The sequence below is a fragment of the Chelonia mydas genome, chromosome 23 (genome assembly GCF_015237465.2).
Source record: "Chelonia mydas isolate rCheMyd1 chromosome 23, rCheMyd1.pri.v2, whole genome shotgun sequence".
Lineage (NCBI taxonomy): Eukaryota > Metazoa > Chordata > Testudines > Cheloniidae > Chelonia > Chelonia mydas.
The window spans coordinates 15,693,029-15,713,524 of record NC_051263.2 but is presented as its reverse complement, the minus strand read 5'-3'; the positions used below and the strand labels follow the sequence as shown (position 1 = coordinate 15,713,524).

The 20,496-nt window shown below is 58.9% G+C and overlaps 1 protein-coding gene across 1 annotated transcript in view; it reads right to left on the bottom strand.

Annotated features, from left to right (window-relative positions):
* Window positions 1–19,334, bottom strand: part of LOC119564877 (immunoglobulin superfamily member 1-like) — a 967,916-nt gene extending 948,582 nt beyond the window's left edge. The window contains exons 1-4 of the mRNA XM_043534610.1: window positions 19,182–19,334; window positions 18,852–18,887; window positions 16,519–16,803; window positions 13,675–13,965 (exon numbers count right to left, since the gene is read on the bottom strand). Of these exons, the coding sequence (XP_043390545.1) occupies window positions 13,675–13,965; window positions 16,519–16,803; window positions 18,852–18,887; window positions 19,182–19,212 (643 nt within the window). The 5' untranslated portion in view covers window positions 19,213–19,334. The remainder of the gene's footprint in view (window positions 1–13,674; window positions 13,966–16,518; window positions 16,804–18,851; window positions 18,888–19,181) is intronic.
* Between the last annotated feature and the right edge of the window lie 1,162 nt (window positions 19,335–20,496).

Sequence of the window (20,496 nt, the reverse complement as noted above, 5' to 3'; positions counted from 1 at the left end):
AAAGTCCAACCCCATTTCCTCCTGGGTTGGGGGTTCAGCCAGGGGAGGGGCGATGGCGTCGGGGTCCTCTCTCCAGCCGCTCTGCTCAGGACGTCTCCACAGAGAAGGGTCCGGACGGCCCGGGGGGCCCAGGAAACGGGATGGCAGCCAGGAGGGCAAAGCGAGTCTCTTTCTTTAAGGCCCCAAAGGGAGGTGGGTGGCACAGCCTGTCCCCACAATATTTTCTCTGGCAATGAGGCCTGGTTTCCTACACCCCAATTTTGGGTCACAGATTTCTGCTCCCGAACTTCTCCCATATCCCAGGCGGGCCCCAGCCCGGCCCGTGGGGTCTGTCTGGTGGCCGCTTGGGTTGGACAAATCCCGTCTTTGTGTCTCGCTGACTTTCCCCCCAACGTTCAATTGTCCAGGTTCTCGTGAGGCTGCCTGAACTTCTCACTCGCCTTTGTCGGCTGAACCCACCACGGGGGGACATTGGGAGGCTCCGGTATCACAGCCCCTCTGGGGTGGGGAGATTTCGGGGGCAGGGGAGAAGGAAACTCTGAGGGTTTGTACAATAGAAATACAGGGCAGGGGAGGTCTAGGGAGAAAGTGGGGAGAGAAAAGAGGCTGGGGGACCCCGCTGCAGAGACAGGAGGGGGATGGACAGCATGGGGGGGGCAATAAGTGCCATTATTCCAGTGCCACGCAAGACGCAGCCTCCCCGCTGTCCACTGACAGCCCTGGGCAGAGACTGGCCCGGTAGGCGCTGTCCAGGGGCTGCTCCGCAGGGAGCCCAATGACCCCAGCACAGGGGCAGTTCCTCTAACTGGTGCTGCGGGGGCTGGTGCTCGCGGGGTTCAGGGTTCAATCCTGGGGTGTTGCTGTCAGGTCGGGAGCTGTTGCGGGGAGATTCACCAAGGCAGGGGTGTTTGGGAGCAGGAGGTTTTGTGCTGGCGTTTCAGCCCCCCAAGGGGGAGCAGCTCGTCCTCCGGGGAGATTTTCTTCTCTGCACGGCTGGATCCAGGCTCCTGGGGGTGCAGAGAGATGGCAGGTTAGAGGGGCCCATGTCGCACTAGACCCAGCCCCTGGGGGCAGCAAGGGGCACAGAAGTGGGGGTCACCTCACCTAGGACACCACCCTCGAGCGTCTGCAGTGGGCCTCAGCCAGGATCAGCCCCACGATGAGCAGGACCATGGCGCTCAGCGCCAGGTGGGCGATGTCGGCGTGGGTGAAATCCGGGCATCCCAGCGGGGCTGGTGCTGGGGGAAGGGGAGAGTCACTCGGCGGCTCAGACAGGGAGATCAGCAGCTGGGGGCCAAAGAGAGTGGGTGAACTGGCCACCTGAGCCACCCGGCACCCCAGGGCCTGGCCAGGGGACTGTGACAGTCAGAGACGCAAGGTCCCAGGCCCCCCACGACAGGGAACCACCCCAGCTCCCTGTCCCCGTAGGACCCCTCAGTCCATCCCCACAGGTGCCTCTGCCCCGGCCTGTCTGCTGCGCAGTGAGCCCATCCCCGGGGTATCTCGGCTGCTGCCAAACACAGCCAGGCAGTGCGCCCGGGGGTAGGCTGGGACGTAACCCGCTGCTCCCCCCACCCCATGGTGCCCAGGGAGCAGCCAGAGGCAGCAAAACATCTGTGGGGGATGGGTCAGGGGTCCCCTGGGACCCCCGTGGCGGAGGGCAAGCAAGAGCAGAGGGAATTCTGGATAATGGTCACCCCTATTGCCAGGGGGAGATCATGGGGCCCAGGGAGGGGGCTCATTGCCCCAGCCTGTTTTTACCCAGCAGGGCCCAGCCCCCACAGCCCCGTCCCTCCCCTGGGATCCCCCCACAGCTCCCAGGCAGTGACCTGCAGGGCAGCAGGTGTCCGGGGAGCTGAGGGCCTGGCAGTGGGCGAGGGGCAGTGGGTCTGTTTCTCCTTCCCCCCATGTCAATGAGCCCCTCCCTGTGGTGTCTGGGCCTCACCCACCCAGATTCACTCCCCCGTCATTCCCTGAAACCAGCCCCAGCCCCTGGGCACCACAAGGCTGTTTCCAGGGCTGGCTGGACGGTGATTCCCGCCCCGGCCCTGGTACCTGGCCTTGCGCTGCTCGGGCGGGTGGGAGCCGGCGCCGCTCCAGGCTGGATCAGGGCGGTTCCCTCTGCGGGAATAGAACCAGCGTACACCAGGGCCTGGGGAGGGGAAGAAACACCGATTCAGCGATCTCCCCCCAGCTGCTGACTCAGCATCCATCTTCACTGTCATTCCCAGGGAGAGGAGGGATGGATTTTAGTTGGTGGAGAATGGGGACCCCCCGTCCCGTTCCCTCCCTAGGGGGGACGCTCACTTCCTCCTGTTTGCCTGCAGCAGAGGCAGGCCAGGAGGTACCATTCACACCTGGAGTCACTGCGGAGCCGGTCTCGGTGCGGCTGTTCCTATTTGGGAGGAGGAACGTCCCTGTGTCTAGAGAGCTAAAGGGGAGCTCGTCTGCCAAACGGGGCTGTATCAAACCGGGGGGGGGGGGGGTGGCTAATCCGACAGCCCAGACTTGGTCTGAGTCACCATCGGGGGGCGGTTGGGAACCACACGGGATTCGTCATTTCAGGTCCAGTTTTCATGTAGACAAGGTTTTAGTCCATCTTTCTATCCCTCACCAAACACGCTCCCCTCTGTCCACCTCCCTACTTTCCATGGACCCATATTCCCACCGACCCGTGGCCGTCCGTCCCCATGGATCTGTCCATCACCCTCTATATGGAAGAAATGAACCCATCAGCTCTGTCTGCAGGGACCATCCCCCTCCAAACAGCCCAACTGGCCCCGTGGGCATCTGAGCGGGGAGCCCTGTTCCCTGGGGGATGAATTGTTCCATTTCTCTGGCTCACCTTCTCCCTCCGGCTCCGTCATGGGGGGATCCGGCTGCTGGGGCCCAGCTGGGTCGGTTCCCTCTGTGGGATGAAATCGAGCGTGGGCTGGGGCTGGGGAGGGAGGGAACCAGCACCCAGGCCCAGGTGAGAAGAGGCTGAAACGGTGACTCAGCGACTGGGCCCCTCGCCCCATGAGCAGGCATTTGTTATGGGTTTAATTGTCCAGGCTGGTGGGGAGTGAATTCAGCGCTGGGGCCAGAGCCAGCTGGGCATCCTCTGGGCCCTGACTCTTCTGTGTGTCCCCAGAGCGGGGTCAGCTGGGGGAACAACTCCCTGGGAAAGGTCTCCTATTCTGTAGCCCCCCTGGGGGCAGGGATCCCCACTTCCTCTTCCCTGAATCTCCAGCAGCTTCTGCTCCCCCTGGCTGGGGAACCCCGCAGTGACTCCATCCCCGCTCCCCAGCCGGGTGTCCCCTCTGCTGGATCCAGAGCTCAGGGCAGAGCCTGGCTCTGAGCGTCCCATTGGGGCTGAGCCCCTCTGAGTATCCAGCTGGGTGTGGGGCTGGGAGCGGGGATGCTGAGCCGGGCCCCTCACCGGCTACTACCAGCTCCATGGTGTCCCTGGGCTCTGACCAGACGGACAGGTCGGATTTGATGCTATATTGGCAGCTGTAGCTCCCTGCATGTCTCTGGCTCAAGTTGTGGATGAAAAATTGAGCCACATCCTCTGGGGGGTCTCTGCCCTGCCGTGCTTCTGGGTCTCCAGCTTTATACAGAAGGACCCTCGCTCCCCGACACCGACACTCACACCGGACGGTCACGGCTCCCCCCGGGGCGACTCCCCCACTTGGGTGCAGGGAGATGTTGGGTTTGGGGTAGCTGGGCTCTGCAGGCAGGAGGAGACAGGCCATGAGACACAGACCCTGGCACGGTCACTGTTCCCCGTCCCCACAGCCCGGCCCCACTGACGAGGCCGATACAGGGGGCTGCAGGGAGAGAGTCTCCTGGATGCTTTTTCCCCAAATCCAAGAGCGAGAGAGCTGGGCTAGCGACACAAGAGCCCCGGGGGCCCCCCACCCCACAGCAGGGCAACGGCGCGGCTCCATCTGCCAGGAGCCCCTGGAGGGGTGGCTGGGGCAGGGCAAGGAGAGGCCGAGGCAACCTAGAGGCCAATTGCGTTTTATCTCCATCAGCTGCGGAAGGAGAAATCGGTTCAGTGGGCACGTGCACTGGCTTTCTCTGACATTCACCGAGGAAGAGGACGGTGAGAGCTGATGGCATGACGGAGGCAGCGAAAGGCCCCACAGCACTGACACCAACGCCCCAGAGCCCAGCTCCACCGAGCCCCAAATAACAAACTCAGCTGGTGTCTCCAGCTACAGGAAGTCGACGATGTCTCATCTCTTCCTGTGTGCATCACACGTTGTCTCTAATCTGTAGGGGAAATCTAGTGTAGTCAAAGTAAGCAGAGGCGCCTGCAAAACCCAACCCTGGGCCCATCGGCTTAGCCAAGTGTCATGCACCTCCCAGCTTGTCTGTGTCTCTGTGGGGAGGGGGGACAGTTCTTCCTCCATGTACCCTGCAGCCTTGGGGAAGGTGCACCAGGCTGGGAGCAGGAGAGCACGGGGTCTGGTCTTCAATCTGCCACTGACCACGATTTCCATGCAGATTCCCCCACACCCCTCCTTTCTTACATTCTGGGTTCAAACATGGGTGGTGGCCTGTCCTAAATATCAAAGGGAAGGGTACCCACCTTTCGGTACACAGTGCTATAAAATCCCTCTTGCCAGAGGCAAAACCTTTTCACCTGTAAAGGGTTAAGAAGCTCAGGTAACCTCGCTGGCACCTGACCCAAAAAGACCAATGGGGGGGCAAGATACTTTCACACCTCGAGGGGGCGGAAAAGGCTTTTGTCTGTCTGTGTGATACCTTTGCCAGGAACAGATCAAGGATGCAAGCCCTCCACTCCTGTAAAGTTAGTAAGTAATCTAGCTAGAAAATACATTCAGTTTTCTTTGTTTTGGCTTGTAAATTCGCTGTGCTGGAGGGAATGTGTATTCCTGTTTATGTGTCTTTTTGTAATTTAAGGTTTTGCCTAGAGGGATTCTCTGTGTTTTGAATCTGACTGCCTGTGAGATTCTCTTCCATTCTAATCTTACGGAGTGTTTCTTTTATCTTTGTTTTGTTCTTCTAATAAAGTTCTGTTTCTTAAGAATCTGACTGGGTTTTTAGGGTCCTAAGAAATCCAAGCTGGTCTGAGCTCAACTTGTTTATTCTCAAGCCTCCCCAGGAAAGGGGGTGTGAGGGCTCGGGGGGAAAGCTGGGGGAAGAGGAACTCCAAGTGGTCCTTTTCCCTAGTTCTTGGTTAAAGCGCTTGGTGGTGGCAGCATTTCTAGTCCAAGAACAAATAGAGATTTTGTGCCTTGGGGAAGTTTTTAACCTAAGCTGGTAGAAATGAGCTTAGGGGGTCTTTCATGCAGGTCCCCACATCTGTACCCCAGAGTTCAGAGTGGGGAAGGAACCTTAACATGGCCCATGAAGATAAAATTAATACGTGATCACAAAATTAAAGGATGGCGCCGTAATGCATGTGCACAAGGGGGCAGAGTTAAGGGTGTTTGGGAAACTTTGTGGCATTCCCTGATACTGGAGGGTTTGACTGCAGCCTTCCTGCTCAGTCTGCCAACCTGCCCACCTGCGACACAAGCCGTGGCACCGTTTTAAGAGCGGGCACGATAGGGAAGGCCTGGGTTTTCTGCCCCTTGTGCCTTAGCTGAGCGGTGATGACGGGTTTACACTGTAATGCCTGGTTCTAAGGGGCTTTTCTCAGCGTGTGAATTAAATCAACCAGGTTCAAAAGAAAATCAGAGAAAGAGAAATTCTATCCCAGGACCCCAACGGGTCACCAACCGGGAGAGACCAAGGGACCTTCTAATGCCCCTGCAGAGACCCTGTCCCCCGAGCTGGAGGAGACACTGTCAGTGGTTATGTGGCCAGGCCCCTAGAGAGGGATGTGACAGGCTTTGTTTATACGTCATTGGCTAGTGGCAGCAGAAAGCTGGGGGTCAGGAAGGTTTGACTCAGTTCTAGGGTCTGTCAGGGGAGTGGGGACTAGTGGTTAGAGCCGGGGGGGTGGAGCTGGGGCCAGGACTCCTGGTGTCACCATCGTAATGTCGCCCCTCCGGGGCTTGCACACAACACTGGGCTGGGCCGGGGCTGCATTAAAGGTGCTTCAGCTGACCGGCTGAAGGGTCCCAATGAGTCTCCTTCAATCAGCTCCCTCATCCCAGGGCCCCGGCCCCCCTGCTCACCAGCCCCCTGGGACCCTTCGCCCCCGGCCCCTGGAGCAGGAGGGAGACGAGCAGCAGTTTCATTGTGAAGCAGGGTCATTCCCCCCGCCACCTGACCCCCCCACCTGACCCCCACCCCCGTATCCCAGCTTCCTGCCCCCCTTGGCAGGGGCAGGGAGAGAAGTGACTCTGGGGTTGGGGCCATTATAGGGCAGGGAATGTGGGGCAGAGGGGCTGTGAGGGGGGAAACTGAAGGGACAAAAACCAAAAATGGGGCCACCTCGTTAGCAGCAGGTTCGTGTCTGAAGCAGGAGGCTTCTCTCCCCTCCCAAATCCATTGGTGAGTTTCAGGGGGAGTCACTGCCCCTGAGAACAGCCTCCATCCCTCTCCCTGGGCAACCACTGCCTGGGGAACTGCCCCATAATCTGTGACTTAGTAGATTCCCCCAGGCCCCGGTACCTGGCCTGGGCTGCCCTGGTTGGTGGGAGCCGGCGCCATTCCAGGCTGGGTCGGGTCCCCCTGTGGGAATAGAACCAGCGTCCGTCAGCGATCCCCTCCCCCTCCCCTCCGGTGACTCAGCATCAACCATCAGGGTCCTTCCTGGGTGTGTGTGTGGGCATTTATGTGGCTGGGACGGTGCCAGCTGGGCAGCCCCTGGGCCCTGACTCCTCTGTGCGTCCCCTTAATGGGGGCAGCCTCGGGGAGCATCCCCCTGGGAAAGGCCCCTGCTCTGCAGCTCCCGCAGGGGCAGGGACCCTCTTCCCTTATTCCCGAACCTCCAGAGGCTCCTGCTCCTCCCTGGCTGGGGAACCCCCCCAGTGACTCTGTCCCAACTCCCTGGCCAGGCGTCTCCTCTGCTGGGCCCAGGGCAGAGCCTGGCTCTGAGCGTCCCATGAGTGCAGAGTCCCCCTGAGGGTCCGGCTAAGTGTGGGGCTCTGGACACCAAGCCGGACCCCTCACCTGCTACCACCAGTTCCTCGGGGTTGCTGGGCTCTGACCAGGGGAAGGGATCTGTTACATAGTGATAATAGCAGGTGTAGCTCCCTCCGTCTCCCCATCTCACGCTGCGGATGAGAAATTGCCCCCCAGCCCCAGCAGGCTCCGCATGTCCCAGCGGGGTCCGATCCCCGACCTTAAACAGAGAGAAGCTGGCGTCCCGGCGACCAGCCCGACCCCGAATGGTGACATCCTGCCCCAGGGTGGTCACCCTGCTGGGGCTCAGGGAGATGGCGGGTTTGGGGTACATCTCTGCACTCCGAAGGAGACAGAGGCTGAGACACCAAACCCGGCCCACTCCCTGAGGTCTCACAGCTTCCCGCCGCTGGGATCCCACAGGCTGCACCGAGCTCCTGTATCCCAACCCCCTGGAACTGGGCTACCCAGAGCAACCCACCCCCGCCAGCCAGGAGGGGTGCGCCCTGCTCCCCTGACTCCCCCAGCCTGGGACTGCTCCCAGCCTACCTCTCCCCCGCCCCGGGGAGTGTTGTACTTAAAGTACTGCACAGGATCTGTTCAGGGGGAATAAGGCAAAACGCCACGTTTATTGGTAATACATATATCAATTAACACTGGATCATATGCATATGATATATATTACACTCACACTCACATACACAAACACACAAGCACAATCCCTGCTCCCCCAGAAGGACTTGACTGAGGGGTCCTGGTTGTCCCCACAAGCTCTGTTTTGGACTGTGTTCCTGTTGTCCAATAAACCTTCTGTTTTACTGGCTGGCTGAGAGTCTCAGTGAATCCCAGGAAGAGGGGTGCAGGGCCTGGACTCCCCCACACTCCAAGACACAGGGACTGTGAGGCGAGACTGAGGGGACTAAAATGAAAATGGGGGACCCTGAGGCTGAGGGGGCTCTAGCTGCGGAGGGATGTGAAGGGGGGGCAGTGAGAGGGGAGGCTGCTGGGGGAAGAAGTGGCAGCCCAGGGAGTACTGGGGGGTGCTGCTCCCCCCTCGCTCCTCACATGCCCAGCAATCCTACCCCCCGCTCCCCCAGCTCTGACCTTCTTGGGGGAGCCTGTCTGCTGATGTGCTTTAACTAACTCTGAGTCTCTTTTCCCTGCCAGCTTAGGACTTCAGTGCCCTGTCTGGTTTGAACCAGATCCGCCAGGCTACTACAAACAGACCCAGGGTCTGAACCACACCCCCAAAGCTGCAGGCTTTAATTGAAAACCACTCAGCAAGTATTCCTGTCTCCAGCACCCAGACATCTAGCTCCCAGTGGGATCCAAACCCCAAAAGAACCTGTTTTACTCTTATACAGGGTAAACTCATAAATTGCCCACCATCTATAACACTGATAGAGAGATACGCACAGCTATTTCCTCCCCCAGGTAGTAATCACTTACTCTGGGTTAATTAATACACAAAAGTGATTTTATTAAGTATAAAAAGTCGGATTTCAGTGGTTTCAAGTAATAACAGACAGAACAAAGTAAGTTACCAAGCAAAATAAAACAAAACACGCAAGTCAAAGCCTAATACATTTAAGAAACTGAATACAGGTAAATCTCACCCTCAGAGATGTTCCAATAAGCTTCTTTCCCAGACTTGACTCCTTCCTAGTCTGGGCCCAATCCTTTCCCTGGTACAGTCCTGGTTAATTCCAGCAGATATCTTAGGTGAAAAGCAGGGGATTCAACATGACTGAGACCCACTTCGTTCTGTTCCTTTAATAGCTTTGGCAGAAGGCAGGAATCCTTTGTCTCCTTCAAAATGGAAAAGCATCCGGTTAAAGATGGATTTCAGTTCAGGTGACATGATCACATATCCTGTGAGACTTCATTACCCGCTTGCTGGCACACAGGTATACAGGAAGTCTCATAAGTAAACAGAGCCATTTACAACCAATTGTCCTGGTGAATGGGAGCCATCAAGATTCCAAACCACCATTAATGGCCACACTTTGCATAATTACAATAGGACCTCGGAGTTATATTTCATATTCCTAGTTTCAGATACAAGAATGATACATTCCTACAAATAGGATGACCACACTCAGTAGATTATAAGCTTTGTAATGATACCTGACAAGAAAACTTTTGCATAAAGCATATTCCAGTTACATCATATCCACACATATACAAATATTTTTATAAAAATAGGGAGTGCAATGTCACACCGACCTCATTTCCTCCCGGGTTGGGGGTTCAGCAGGGGAGAGGCGATGGCGTCAGGGTCCCTCTCTCCGACCCCTCTGCTCAGGACGTCTCTGCAGATCAGGGCCCAGACGGCCCGGGGGGACCAGGAGATGGGGGCTGGCAGCCAGGAGGGGAAGCGAGTCTCTTTCTTTAAGGCCGCAAAGGGTGGTGGGTGGCACAGCCTGTCCCCGCAATATTTTATCTACCAATGAGGCCTCGTTTCCAACACCCCAATTTTGGGTCATGCATTTCTGCTCCCCCCCTTCTCCCGTGTCCCAGGCGGGCCCCAGCCCGACCCGTGGGGTCTGTCCAACGGCCGCTCGGGTTGGACAAATCCCGTCTTTCTGTCTCGCCAACGTTCCCCCCAACGTTCATTTGTCCAGGTTCTCGTGACACTCCCGGAACTTCTCACTCATCTTCATTGGCTGCGACATTTGGGGACATTTGGAGGCTCAGGTATCACAGCCACCCCCTGCGGTGGGGAGATTTGGGGGGCAGGGGAGCAGGAAGCTCTGGGGGGGTTGTACAATAGAAACACAGGGAGGGGGAGTTCTAGGGAGAAAGGGGGGGCAGAAAAGGGTCTGGGGGACCCCGCTATAGAAAGAGGAGGGGGACAGACACTGGGGTGCAGTAAGTGCCGTTATTACAGCACCAGGGCCAGACGCAGCCTCCCCACACACAGGGGACCGGGGGCTCTGTCTAGGGATGCTGCGGGGAATGGGATTTTGTGGGATGCGGGGAGGGGTCCAGCTCGGGGCTGGGCGATGAGCCCTGGTGGTGCTGCGGGATTTAACTACCCAGCCACCGGTTGGGAAAGGGCTAAGGCCAAACGCACCCCACCAGTGAGGTCCTAGATAGACGGGGGACGACGGCGGGTGTCTGAGAAGGAGGCCATAACGGGGGGTGGCCAGTTTAGACTCGATGAGGACCCCCAGGCAGGAGCTGGCTGCGAAGCGGCAGGTGGCAGGCGGGTGGGGTGACCGTGGCTGTGAAATGCCGGGTGCCCAGCCCCAAGGAAAGGGAGCGGGCAGAGCGGGCAGTGCTGGGAATCCGGCCGGGAAGGGGCTAGTTATCGAGTGCCCGGCCCCCCAGTGCTCTGGGCTCCCCGCAGATGCAGGTGGTGCCTTCCCCATGCTGAGCCCTGCTTCGTCCCTGCTCCCCACTGGCAGCCCTGGGCAGAACCAGCCTGGCTGGGCCAGCGAGTGCGACCCCATCACCCTCCAGGGGCTGCTCCGTAGGGAGTCCAATGTGCCCAGCCCAGGGGCAACTCCTCTAGCTAGTATTGCAGGGGCTCGTGCTCACGGTGTGACGGGTTCAGACAGAGAGACACCCTTCGGACTGCCACCTGACGTGCTGAGATTACCTCTGAGTCACTTTCCACTACCACCTTGAGACTCCAGAACCCTGCCTTGTTGAGACAGACACACTAGTCTGCTGCAAACACAGACCCAGGTCTGGCCCACGCCCCCAAAGCTGGAGGCTTTAACCAAACCCCGCTCAGCAGGTCACCTATCTCCAGCACCCAGACACCCAGCGCCCAATGGGATCCAAACCTCAAATAAACCCATTTTACTCTGTAAAAAGCTTATACAGGGTAAACTCATAAATTATCCGCCCTCTATAACACTGATAGAGAGATATGCACAGCTGTTTGCTCCCCCAGGTATTAATCACTTACTCTGGGTTAATTAATAAACAAAAGTGATATTATTAGGTATTAAAAGTAGGATTTAAGTGGTTTCAAGTAATAACAGTAAGTTACCAAGCAAAATAAAACAAAACACGCAAGTCTAATCCTAATGCATTAAGAAACTGAAGACAGGTAAATCTCCCCCTTAGAGATGTTCCAATAAGCTTCTTTCCAAGACTAGACTCCTTCCTAGTCTGGGCCCAATCCTTTTCCCTGGTACACTCCTTGTTAGTTTTAGCTCAGGTGGTATCTAGGCGATTCCTCATGTCTGGCAGCCCCCTTTGTTCTGTTCCACCCCCTTTTATAGCTTTGGCCAAAGGCGGGACTCCTTTGTCTCTCTCTGGGTTCCCACCCCTTCTTCTAAATGGAAAAGCTCCAGGCTTAAGATAGATTCCAGTATCAGGTGACATGGTCATATGTCCCTGTGAGACCTCCTTCTTCATTACCCACACGCTGGTCCCCACGTCTACAAGAAGGCTTGCAGGTAAGTAAACCATCTACAGTCAATTGTCACACACGGCATCGGGGGATCAATCCTGGGGAGCTGCTGTCAGGTCGGGAGCTGTTTCGGGGGGGGGGATTCCTTGAGGCAGGGGTATTTGGAGGCAGGGAGGTTTGTGCTGGCATCTCAGTCCCCCGAGGGGAAGTGGCTCATCCCCCGGGGAGATTCTCTTCCCAGCATGGCTCGATCTAGACTCCTGGGGGCACAGAGAGACGGCGGATTAGAGGGGCCCGTGTCACCCTGGGCCCAGGCCCTGGGGGGGAGCAAGGGGCTCAGAAGAGGGGATCACCTCACCTACCTCCCTCGGGCGGCTGTAATAGGCTTCGGCCAGGATCAGCCCCAGGACGAGCAGGACCACGGCGCCCAGCTCCAGGCGGGCAATGTTGGCGTCGGTGAAATCAGGGCGCCCTGCGGGGGTTGATGAGGGGGGAAGGGAAGAGTCATTTGGCAGCTCGGATGGGGACATCGGCTGCTCCGGGATTGGAGCCCCCCAACACCCCGTCCAGCAGGACCGGCCCAGCCCCCGTCTGGGTGTTTCCCAGGTGCCGCGGCTTTGGAGCCTCCCTGGGGCTGGACCCCCAAGGGGAGGCCACGTCCTGTTGCCCCAGGGGCCCTGAGCCTCAGTTTCCCCGGTGAAGGGGGCTCCCAGGTGGACGAACTGCCCCTGAGACACCTGGCACCCCAGGACCAGGCCAGGGGATAGGAACAATCAGAGCCTCAGGATCTTACCCCCCACAACAGGGAACCACCCCACCTCCCTGTCCCCATAGGACCCCTCTGTCCACCCCCACAGGTGCCTCTGCCCCGGCCTGTCTGCTGTGCGGTGAGCCCATCCCCGGGGTATCTCGGCTGCTGACACACACAGCCAGGCAGTGCACGGGGGAAGGCTGGGACGTCACCCGCTGCCCCCCACACTCGGGCGGTGCCCAGGGCCCTGGGGACCAGGGCGCAGCCAGAGGCGGCAGAACATCTATTGGGGGACGGTCAGGGGGGACCATAGACCCCCAGTAGGGGAGGGGAAGCAAGAACCAAGGGAATTCTGGGTAATCCTCACTCCTATTACCAGGGGGATGTCATGTGGCCCGATAATGGGGGGTTATTTCCCCAGGACTCTGGCACCAGCTGGGCCCAATTTCACAGCTCAGCCCCCCAGAGCCTGTCCCTCCCTTGGCATCCCCCAGCAAACTCCAGGCAGTGACCTGCAGAGCAGGAGGCATCGGGGGAGCTCTGGGTCCGGGGCTGTCCCTCCCCCGATGTCTCAGCCCCACCCACCCCTGGGCACCACGACCTGTTTCCACAGTAATTATCCACCGCCCCAGACCCAACCTCCTCTATGGCTCCCAAGAACGGGAGCAACGCAGGGGAACATCCCCCTGGGAAAAGCCCCCTTCTCTGCAGCTCCCCCTGGGGGAAGGGATGCCCCCTCCCTCTGCCCCGAACCTCCAGTGGCTCCTGCTCACCCCCGGCTGGGGAACCCCCAAGTGACTCCGTCCCGGCTGCCAGGCCGGTGTCCCCTCTGCTGGGCCCAGGGCTCAGAGCAGACCCTGGTTCTGAGCGTCCCATCTGTGCAAAGCCCCGGAGGATCCAGCTGGGTGTGGGGCTGGGTTGGGGGACAGAGCTTCTCCGGTCTTGGGCCCACAGTGGGCGGGGGCAGAAAGTAGCAAATGGGTTGCGGGGCTGCAGTGGGGGGACGGAATAGGGCGGGAGCGGGGAAGGGGTAGAAAGGGGTGGGGCTGTGGGCGGGGCTGCAGGCCGAGGAGGTGGTACAGGAGACGGAGGGCAGGTGAAAAGGTGGGGAGAGACTCCCCCTTGCTCTGGCCCAGGGCCCCAGGAAACCTTAATCCAATTCTGCCCATGACTCAGCATCAATCGTCACTGTCAGTCCCAGGGAGAGGGGTTTGTGGCTGGGGACGGAGCTGGCTGGGCAGCCCCTGGGCCCTGATTCCTCTGTGCATCCCCAGTGCGGGGGCAGCCGGGGGAGCATCCCCTGGGAAAGGCCCCTGCTCTGCAGCTCCCCCTGGGGGCAGGGATCCCCCCTCCCTCAGCTGTGAACCTCCAGGAGCTGCTGCTGCTCCCCCCAGCAACACTGTCCCCACTCCCTGTCCACGGGAGTCACAGGGCTCTGGGCAGAGCCTGGCTCTGAGCATCCCATCAGGGTGCCGACCTTCTGAGGGTCCGGCTGGGAGCGGGGACGTGGAGCCGGGCCCCTCACCTGCTACCACCAGCTGCACGGGGTCGCTGGGGTCCGAGGAGTTGAAGGGCTCTGATCGGGGCCGGTAGCTGCAGCTGTAGTTCCCTCCGTGCTGCCGGCCCACGGTGGGGATGTGGAACTCGGCCCCGTCCCCAGCAGGGTCCATGTGTCGCGGCGGGTTCAGGTCTCCAGCCTTGTGCAGGAAGAACCTCACGTCCTGGCGCTGCCCCTGACACCGGATGGTGACATCTGCCCCTGGGGCCGTGACCCCAGTGGGGCTCAGAGAGATGGAGGGTCTGGGCAAGCTGGGATCTGCGCATAGGAGACAGGCTGTGAGAGCCAGACCCGGGCACCCACCCAGCCCTGGCCTCCAGCTGCAGAAGAGAAGAGTGAGGGGGGATTTGATAGCAGCCTTCAACTCCCTGAAGGGGGACTCCAAAGAGGATGGAGCTGGGCTGTTCTCAGTGGGGGCAGATGATAGAACAAGGAGCGATGGTCTCAGGTTGCAGTGGGGGAGGTCTCCTTTGGATATTAGGAAACACTATTGTGACGGTGCCCCCATAAGGCTTTATGAAAATATACTTCTCAATGTATATATGACATAACTAGAATGTGTTTTATGCTACATATGCCATGTAACATATCTCTGTCAAGGTTATGACCTACTGAATCTATTCATCCTATTTGTATGCATGTGTCATTATCGTATTCGAAGTTATGAGTATTGGCTGCGTACTTGTTTGATTCTGAGTAGGTTTTAGTGAAGCAGTTGGTCAGCTTCCTGAGAAAGGACTATTCTCAGAAAATGCCCAATCAAGAAGCCCTGAAGCCAACAATGAATTTGGAGACGCCAGTCCACATCTGGGCTTTCCCAGGAATGTGGCGTGGCTGGTAAGGAACTCAGTCATGCGTGGACATGTGACTTGCCCAGGTGACTCCAAAACTCCATTTTGTAGCTGGACTTTGCATAGGAGAGAGGAGGGGGTCTCCACCCACAAGAGAAAGTCTACTTAAACCCCTGGGAGACCCCTCCATTTTGTCTTCAGCTGGCTAAAGAGAGAGCCTCTCCACCCCCAAAGATACCTGAAAGAAACTGGAACAAAGGACAGTAACTACAGGGGACCTGAGTGATAGCTGGACCCAGACTAGAAGGAGATTAGTCTGTAAAAGGAAGCTTACTGGAACTGGTGAGGTTTTTATCTGTATTCAGTTTGATTAGACATAGACATGTGTGTTTTGTTTTATTTTGCTTGGTAATTCACTTTGTTCTGTCTGTTACTACTTGGAACCACTTAAATCCTACTTTCTCTATTTAATAAAATCACTTTTTACTTATTAATTAACCCACAATATGTATTAATACCTGGGGGGCGGGCGGGGGGGGGCAAACAGCTGTGCATATCTCTCGATCAGTGTTATAGAGGGCGAACAATTTATGAGTTTACGCTGTATAAGCTTTATACAGAGTAAAACAAACTTATTTGGGGTTTAGACCCGATTGGGAGTTGGGCATCTGAGTGTTAAAGACAGGAACACTTCTGTAAGCTGCTCTCAGTTAAGCTTGTAGCTTGTGGGATGTGGTTCAGACCTGGGTCTGTGTTTCTGGCCGGCAAGCGCGTCTGGCGCAGCCAGGCAGGATTCTGGAGTCCCAAGCTGGCAAGGAGGGCAGGGGCAGAAGTAGTCTTGGGATATCAGTTGGGAGCCCCAAGGGGGTTTCTGTGATCCAACCCGTAACAACTATTTCACTAGGAGGGCGGTGAGGCACTGGAATGGGTTCCCTAGGGAGGTGGTGGAATCTCCTTCCTTAGAGATTTTTAAGGCCCGGCTTGACAAAGCCCTGGCTGGGATGATTTAGTTGGCGTTGGTCCTGCTTTGAGCAGGGGGCTGGACAAGATGACCTCCTGAGGTCTCTTCCAACCCTAATCTTCAATGATTCCCCGTCTGGCCCTGGCATGGGCAGATCCAGGGGCCCCCTGGCAGAGATTCTCTCCCAGATTCCAGAGTCCCCCTCACCCAGAAACCTGGCCCTGTGACCTGGGCTCCCAGTCCCACACACATGGAGCCATAGCTGCCTAGTTCTTGGGGTTCTGATACGTCGTGTGTGGCCCCTGCCTCAATCACTGCATCCCCCCTTTCCCCTCCCCCCGAGCACAGGGCGACTCAGAGGCTGCTCTCTGGATCCTGGCACTATAGGGCCTGAGCCCCACACAGGAAGGAAGTCAGCCCCCTGGGAGGCAGCGAGGTATCTTTATCCCCATTCTACAGGGGCAAACTGAGTCACAGTCAGATTCACTTTCCTTCCTGAGCTCCCAGGGGCAGGGACGGTCTCTTCACTCTGTGTTTATGCAGCGCCGGGCACAAAGGGGCCCTGACCATGGCAGGGGCATTACATGCTCCCCCAACACAAGGGATCCAGTGCTATTGAGGCCAGTGTTTGCAGAGGTCTCCACTAACTGTGCGTGTCTCCGTTTGTGGGCGGTCGGTCTGAGATCCCCCAAGATTGAGGCCCCCCGACAGAGAAGGACACTTTTGAAAACCGCGATGTGCTCCCATCACACAGAGTCTGTGGCCGTGCCAGGAGAACAGAGGGGAGGGGATCACGGGATTAAATAGCGACTCACGGTTCCTACGCACAAGGGGCAGCATTAAAGTCACCTCCCTGCCCCAAGTCCCCAGGGGCTGCTGCTCCCCCCTGGCTGGGGAACCCCCCAGTGATTCCGTCCCCGCTCCCCGGCTGGGCATCCCCACTGCGGGGTCAGGGCTCAGGGCAGAGCCTGGCTCTGAGCGTCCCATTAGCACCGAGCCACCATGAGGGTCTGGCTGGGGGTGGGTCTGGGAACAGGGACACCGAGACGGGCCCCTCACCTCTCACCACCAGCTCCACGGGGTCGCTGGGGGGCGATGCGGCGGCTGACCCCGATCTGTTCTGATAGGAGCAGCTGTAGTTCCCCCGGTCCTCCCAGCTCACGTTGATGATGGGAAACACAGCCTCAAACCCGCTCGAAGCCACAGCTGGGAAATGGCGTCCCTCTTTATTCAGCATGAACTGCATGCCCCAGTGCTGCCCCCGACACCAGACGGCCACGGCTCCACCCAGGGAGACCCCTCCGCTGGGGCTCAGGGAGATGCTGGGTTTGGGGTAGCTGGGCTCTGCAGGGGGAAGCAGACAGGCCGTGAGGCGCAGGCCCCGTCACCCAGTCCTGGGGCCCGTCCTCACCACGCGGCCTCCGTGGGGGGTCAGACCCGGCGGCCCTGGGGACGGGGTCCTGGATGCCTTTCCACAGGGGCCCAGAGTTTCCTCTGAGCCCTCGGCTAACAGCATGAGACACGGAGCAACCCCAGCCCCTGGGGGCCCAAAGCTCTGCTCCCAATTGGGTGACAGACCAGTCTAGTCTCTAGGGGTCCACTCACGCCCTGGCTTCTCTGCTGGGAGGGGGCTGGGAGCCAGGACTCCTGGGTTCTGTCCCTCGCTCTGGGAGGGGCTTGGGGTCTAGGCGGGAGAGCAGGAGGATGTAAGCCAGGACTCCGGGTTCTGTCCCTGGCTCTGGGAGGGGACTGGGGTCTAGTGGGGAGAGCAGGGAGGATGGGGGCCAGGACTCCTGGGTTCTGTCCCTGACTCTGGGAGGGGCTTGGGGTCTAGGGAGAGCAGGAGGATGTGGGCCAGGACTCCGGGTTCTGTCCCTGGCTCTGGAAGGGGAGTGGGGTCTAGTGGGGAGAGCAGGAAGGATGGGGGCCAGGACTCCTGGATTCTGTGCACATGTAACGGGACTGTTGTCCCCTTACTGACATTCACTCGGGGTGTTTTGGTTGCTCGCTCCCAGCACCAAGGGGAAGGGTCAATGGGAATCCAGGACCCTGAGACCGACAGTCCCCAGGAACAATGGGGAGAGGCCAACGCTCCAGGTGAGCCTGACTGCCAGGGCCAGCGGGCTAGTCAGGAATCCAGGGGGTCCCGTCCTCTGGGTGAGCTGGAGTTGCCTGGGGCAGACAGAGGGGGGCCGAGCTAAGGAGAAAGCAGGGGCCCGAGCTGAGCTGGGAGCACCCAGAGCCGGACCAGCCAGAGGGGCCAGAACAGCAGCCCGGGGAGAAGGTCCGTGCTGGGAGCAGAGTCAAAGCAGCAGCCCACAGAGCAGCCCTGTCCTGGGAGCGGAGCTGCAGCCACCGGAGCCCCAGACACGCTGTTTGTGACGTCCCCGGGCCACAGAGCGGGGTGACGGGTTTTCCTTTCACCTTCCCCATTTTTTTCCTTATTTTTCAAAATTGATTCTTGTGTAAGAAATTGTCCGTAATGATCAGGGGGTCAGGGAAGCATCCAGCGCAGAGAGAGCACCCGGGAGAGGGGACACCCTCGCCCCTTCCTGAAGTCACCACAACAAGGTTGGGGGTCGAGCCCCCCGGGAATCTGGGGCCCAGCCTTGCCGGGGTTACGAGGACTCTGCCACACGGGAGGGAGGAAGGGGAGCCCTCCAGGTCAAGCAGGCCCCTGGGTAAAGGGAGGGGGAGCGAGGACTCAGATCCTTTCGCTAGCCAATCCCACCGGGGCGGGTATAAGCCAGGAAAGTTCCCCACAATAGCGGGACCATTCCCCGGCTTACACACAGCACCACCCCTGACTTGTAGGGGACTTTGCAAGTCTCTACTATCCACTGAGGTTTATAACCTTCAGCTCCGCCCGTCACCCCCTAACTGATGTGTTACCTGGGAAAGGCCCCCCTGCTCTGCAGCTCCCGCTGGGGGCAGGGATCCCCCCTCCCTCAGCTCTCAATGTCCAGTGGCTGCTTCTCCCCCCGGCTGGGGAACCCCCCAGTGACTCCGTCCCCTCTGCTGGGCTCAGGACAGAGCCTGGCTCTGAGCGTCCCATCAGTGCAGAGACCCACCTTTCCCCAGGCCTTGGGATCGTGGGGTGGGCGGCTGTGAGTTTGTATGAGCTGAAATAAATCCACATTCCCCCAACCCTCCGCAATCTTCCCAGCCTGGGGGGGCAGGACACTGAACCAGTGGATGGTTCCCATCTGCTTTCTCAGACCCCGGGAGCCAAGGTCGGCTCCTCGTTACTCCCTGGTGGGGCGGGGCAGAGAAGAACTGGGACGGGTCTGAGCGCCCAGGGGGAGTTTCTGTTCAGTTTTGGGTAAGGTTCAGGACTCAGATCCCCTCCCCCATCCTTGATGTTACTGTTCTCCCCCCAGACTGATACTCACCTCCCCACGCCCCGCTGTGACCGGCCAGCCAGCAGCCTGGAGAGGAGACGGCTCGTTAGTGACCAGATCCCAGAGCAACTGGATCCCTCACCCTGGTCTCATTTCCACCCCACCCCACCCCGCCATGGGCACACACCCTGGTCTCAGATCCCTCCTCCTTGGGCACATGCCCTGCTCTCAGATCCCCCCTCCATGAGCACATGCCCTGGTCTCAGATCCCCCGTCCATGAGCACACGCCCTGGTCTCAGATCCCCCCTCCTTGGACACATGCCCTGGTCTCAGATCCACCCCCCACATGGACACACGCCCTGGCTGTCTCCGATACTTACCAAGGAAGAGGACGGTGGGAGCAGACGCCATGATGGGGCAGTGGGGGGCCCCTCAGTGCTGCCACCAACACCCCAGTGCTGAGCTCCACTGAGCCTGAGGCCCGAGTGCGAGGAGAATGAGGAACTGCGCCGGGGGTTGCAGCCCCAGGAAGCCCGTGATGTGCTTGTCCCCTTTCCTCCCCTCAGGTGGTTTCTCTACAATCTCCAGCCCAAATCTACCACGGTCAGAGCAAAGCCAGCTCCCTGCAACGCCCAGCAAACCACATGCCCTCCTGCAGCTGCCTGGTCCCACGCCACCCCCGGTAACCCCCAGCCCCACATGGCAGCTGCCCAGTCTGGGGACCAGCTGGGAACAGGGGAATCTCAGGAGGTGTCAAGAGGTGTCCAGGCTGCCCTGAGCTTTTCCAACAGGCCCGTCTAGCCTCCCTGGAGCAGCAGCTCAGAGCAGAGGAGGGCTTCTACCCCCCACACACAGTGCCCCCCACAAAGAAACCCTCTCCCAAGGAGCAGGACAGAGATTCCTTCCTCATCCAGCTGGGCCCAGCCCCAGCCCTGGAGCATGAGGGTGCCGGGACCTGGCCAACCTCCTTCTCAGGTACCATCGCTGCACACACCGTTCTTAGCTGAGTGATGTGGCACAGAGACACGATAGGGGGGTTTTAGCCGGGTGGGAGTTGTGGTTTCTGGTCCCCGTGAGCAGGGGAGGGAGGGGTAAATGTAGATCCTGAGCTGATAAAGGAGCAGTGGATAAACCCAGGAAAGGGGAAGTCTGGCCAGAGTCGGCGCTCGCTTCCTGTTTCTTCTACTGCCAGTGAAATTCTGTGTAAACCTGATGCCCGGCACCTACCCAGTTATATACCCTGGCTCTGGGAGGGGAATGGGGTCTAGTGATTGGGGGATGGGGATGGCTGGGAGCCAGGACTCCTGGGTTCTCTCCTGGCTCTGGTTGCGGGGGTGGGGTCTAATGCTAAGAGAAAAGGACACAGATTTGAGCCAGCCCCCTAGAGGTGAAAGGCCCCGTGTCCCTTTCCGATCCCATACCCGGGGCAGTGGGTCTGCGCATCTCAGGGCCCAGGGCAGAGCTCACCTCAGGATGCTGCAAAAGGGACACAGGGGGTGGGGGGGAGCCAACCAGCCCCCCAGAAAGGGGAGAGGGCAAGATCATGGGGACAGAGCTCAAGAAAAACTCCCCCCACACCCGCGGCAGATGCCCAAGCTCTGGCTCCCCATCTTCTTTAGCCTTCACCCCCCACCCCCAACATTCACGCATTGGGACCCTCAGCCCCCTGGCCTATATTCCCTCCCCCATACATGT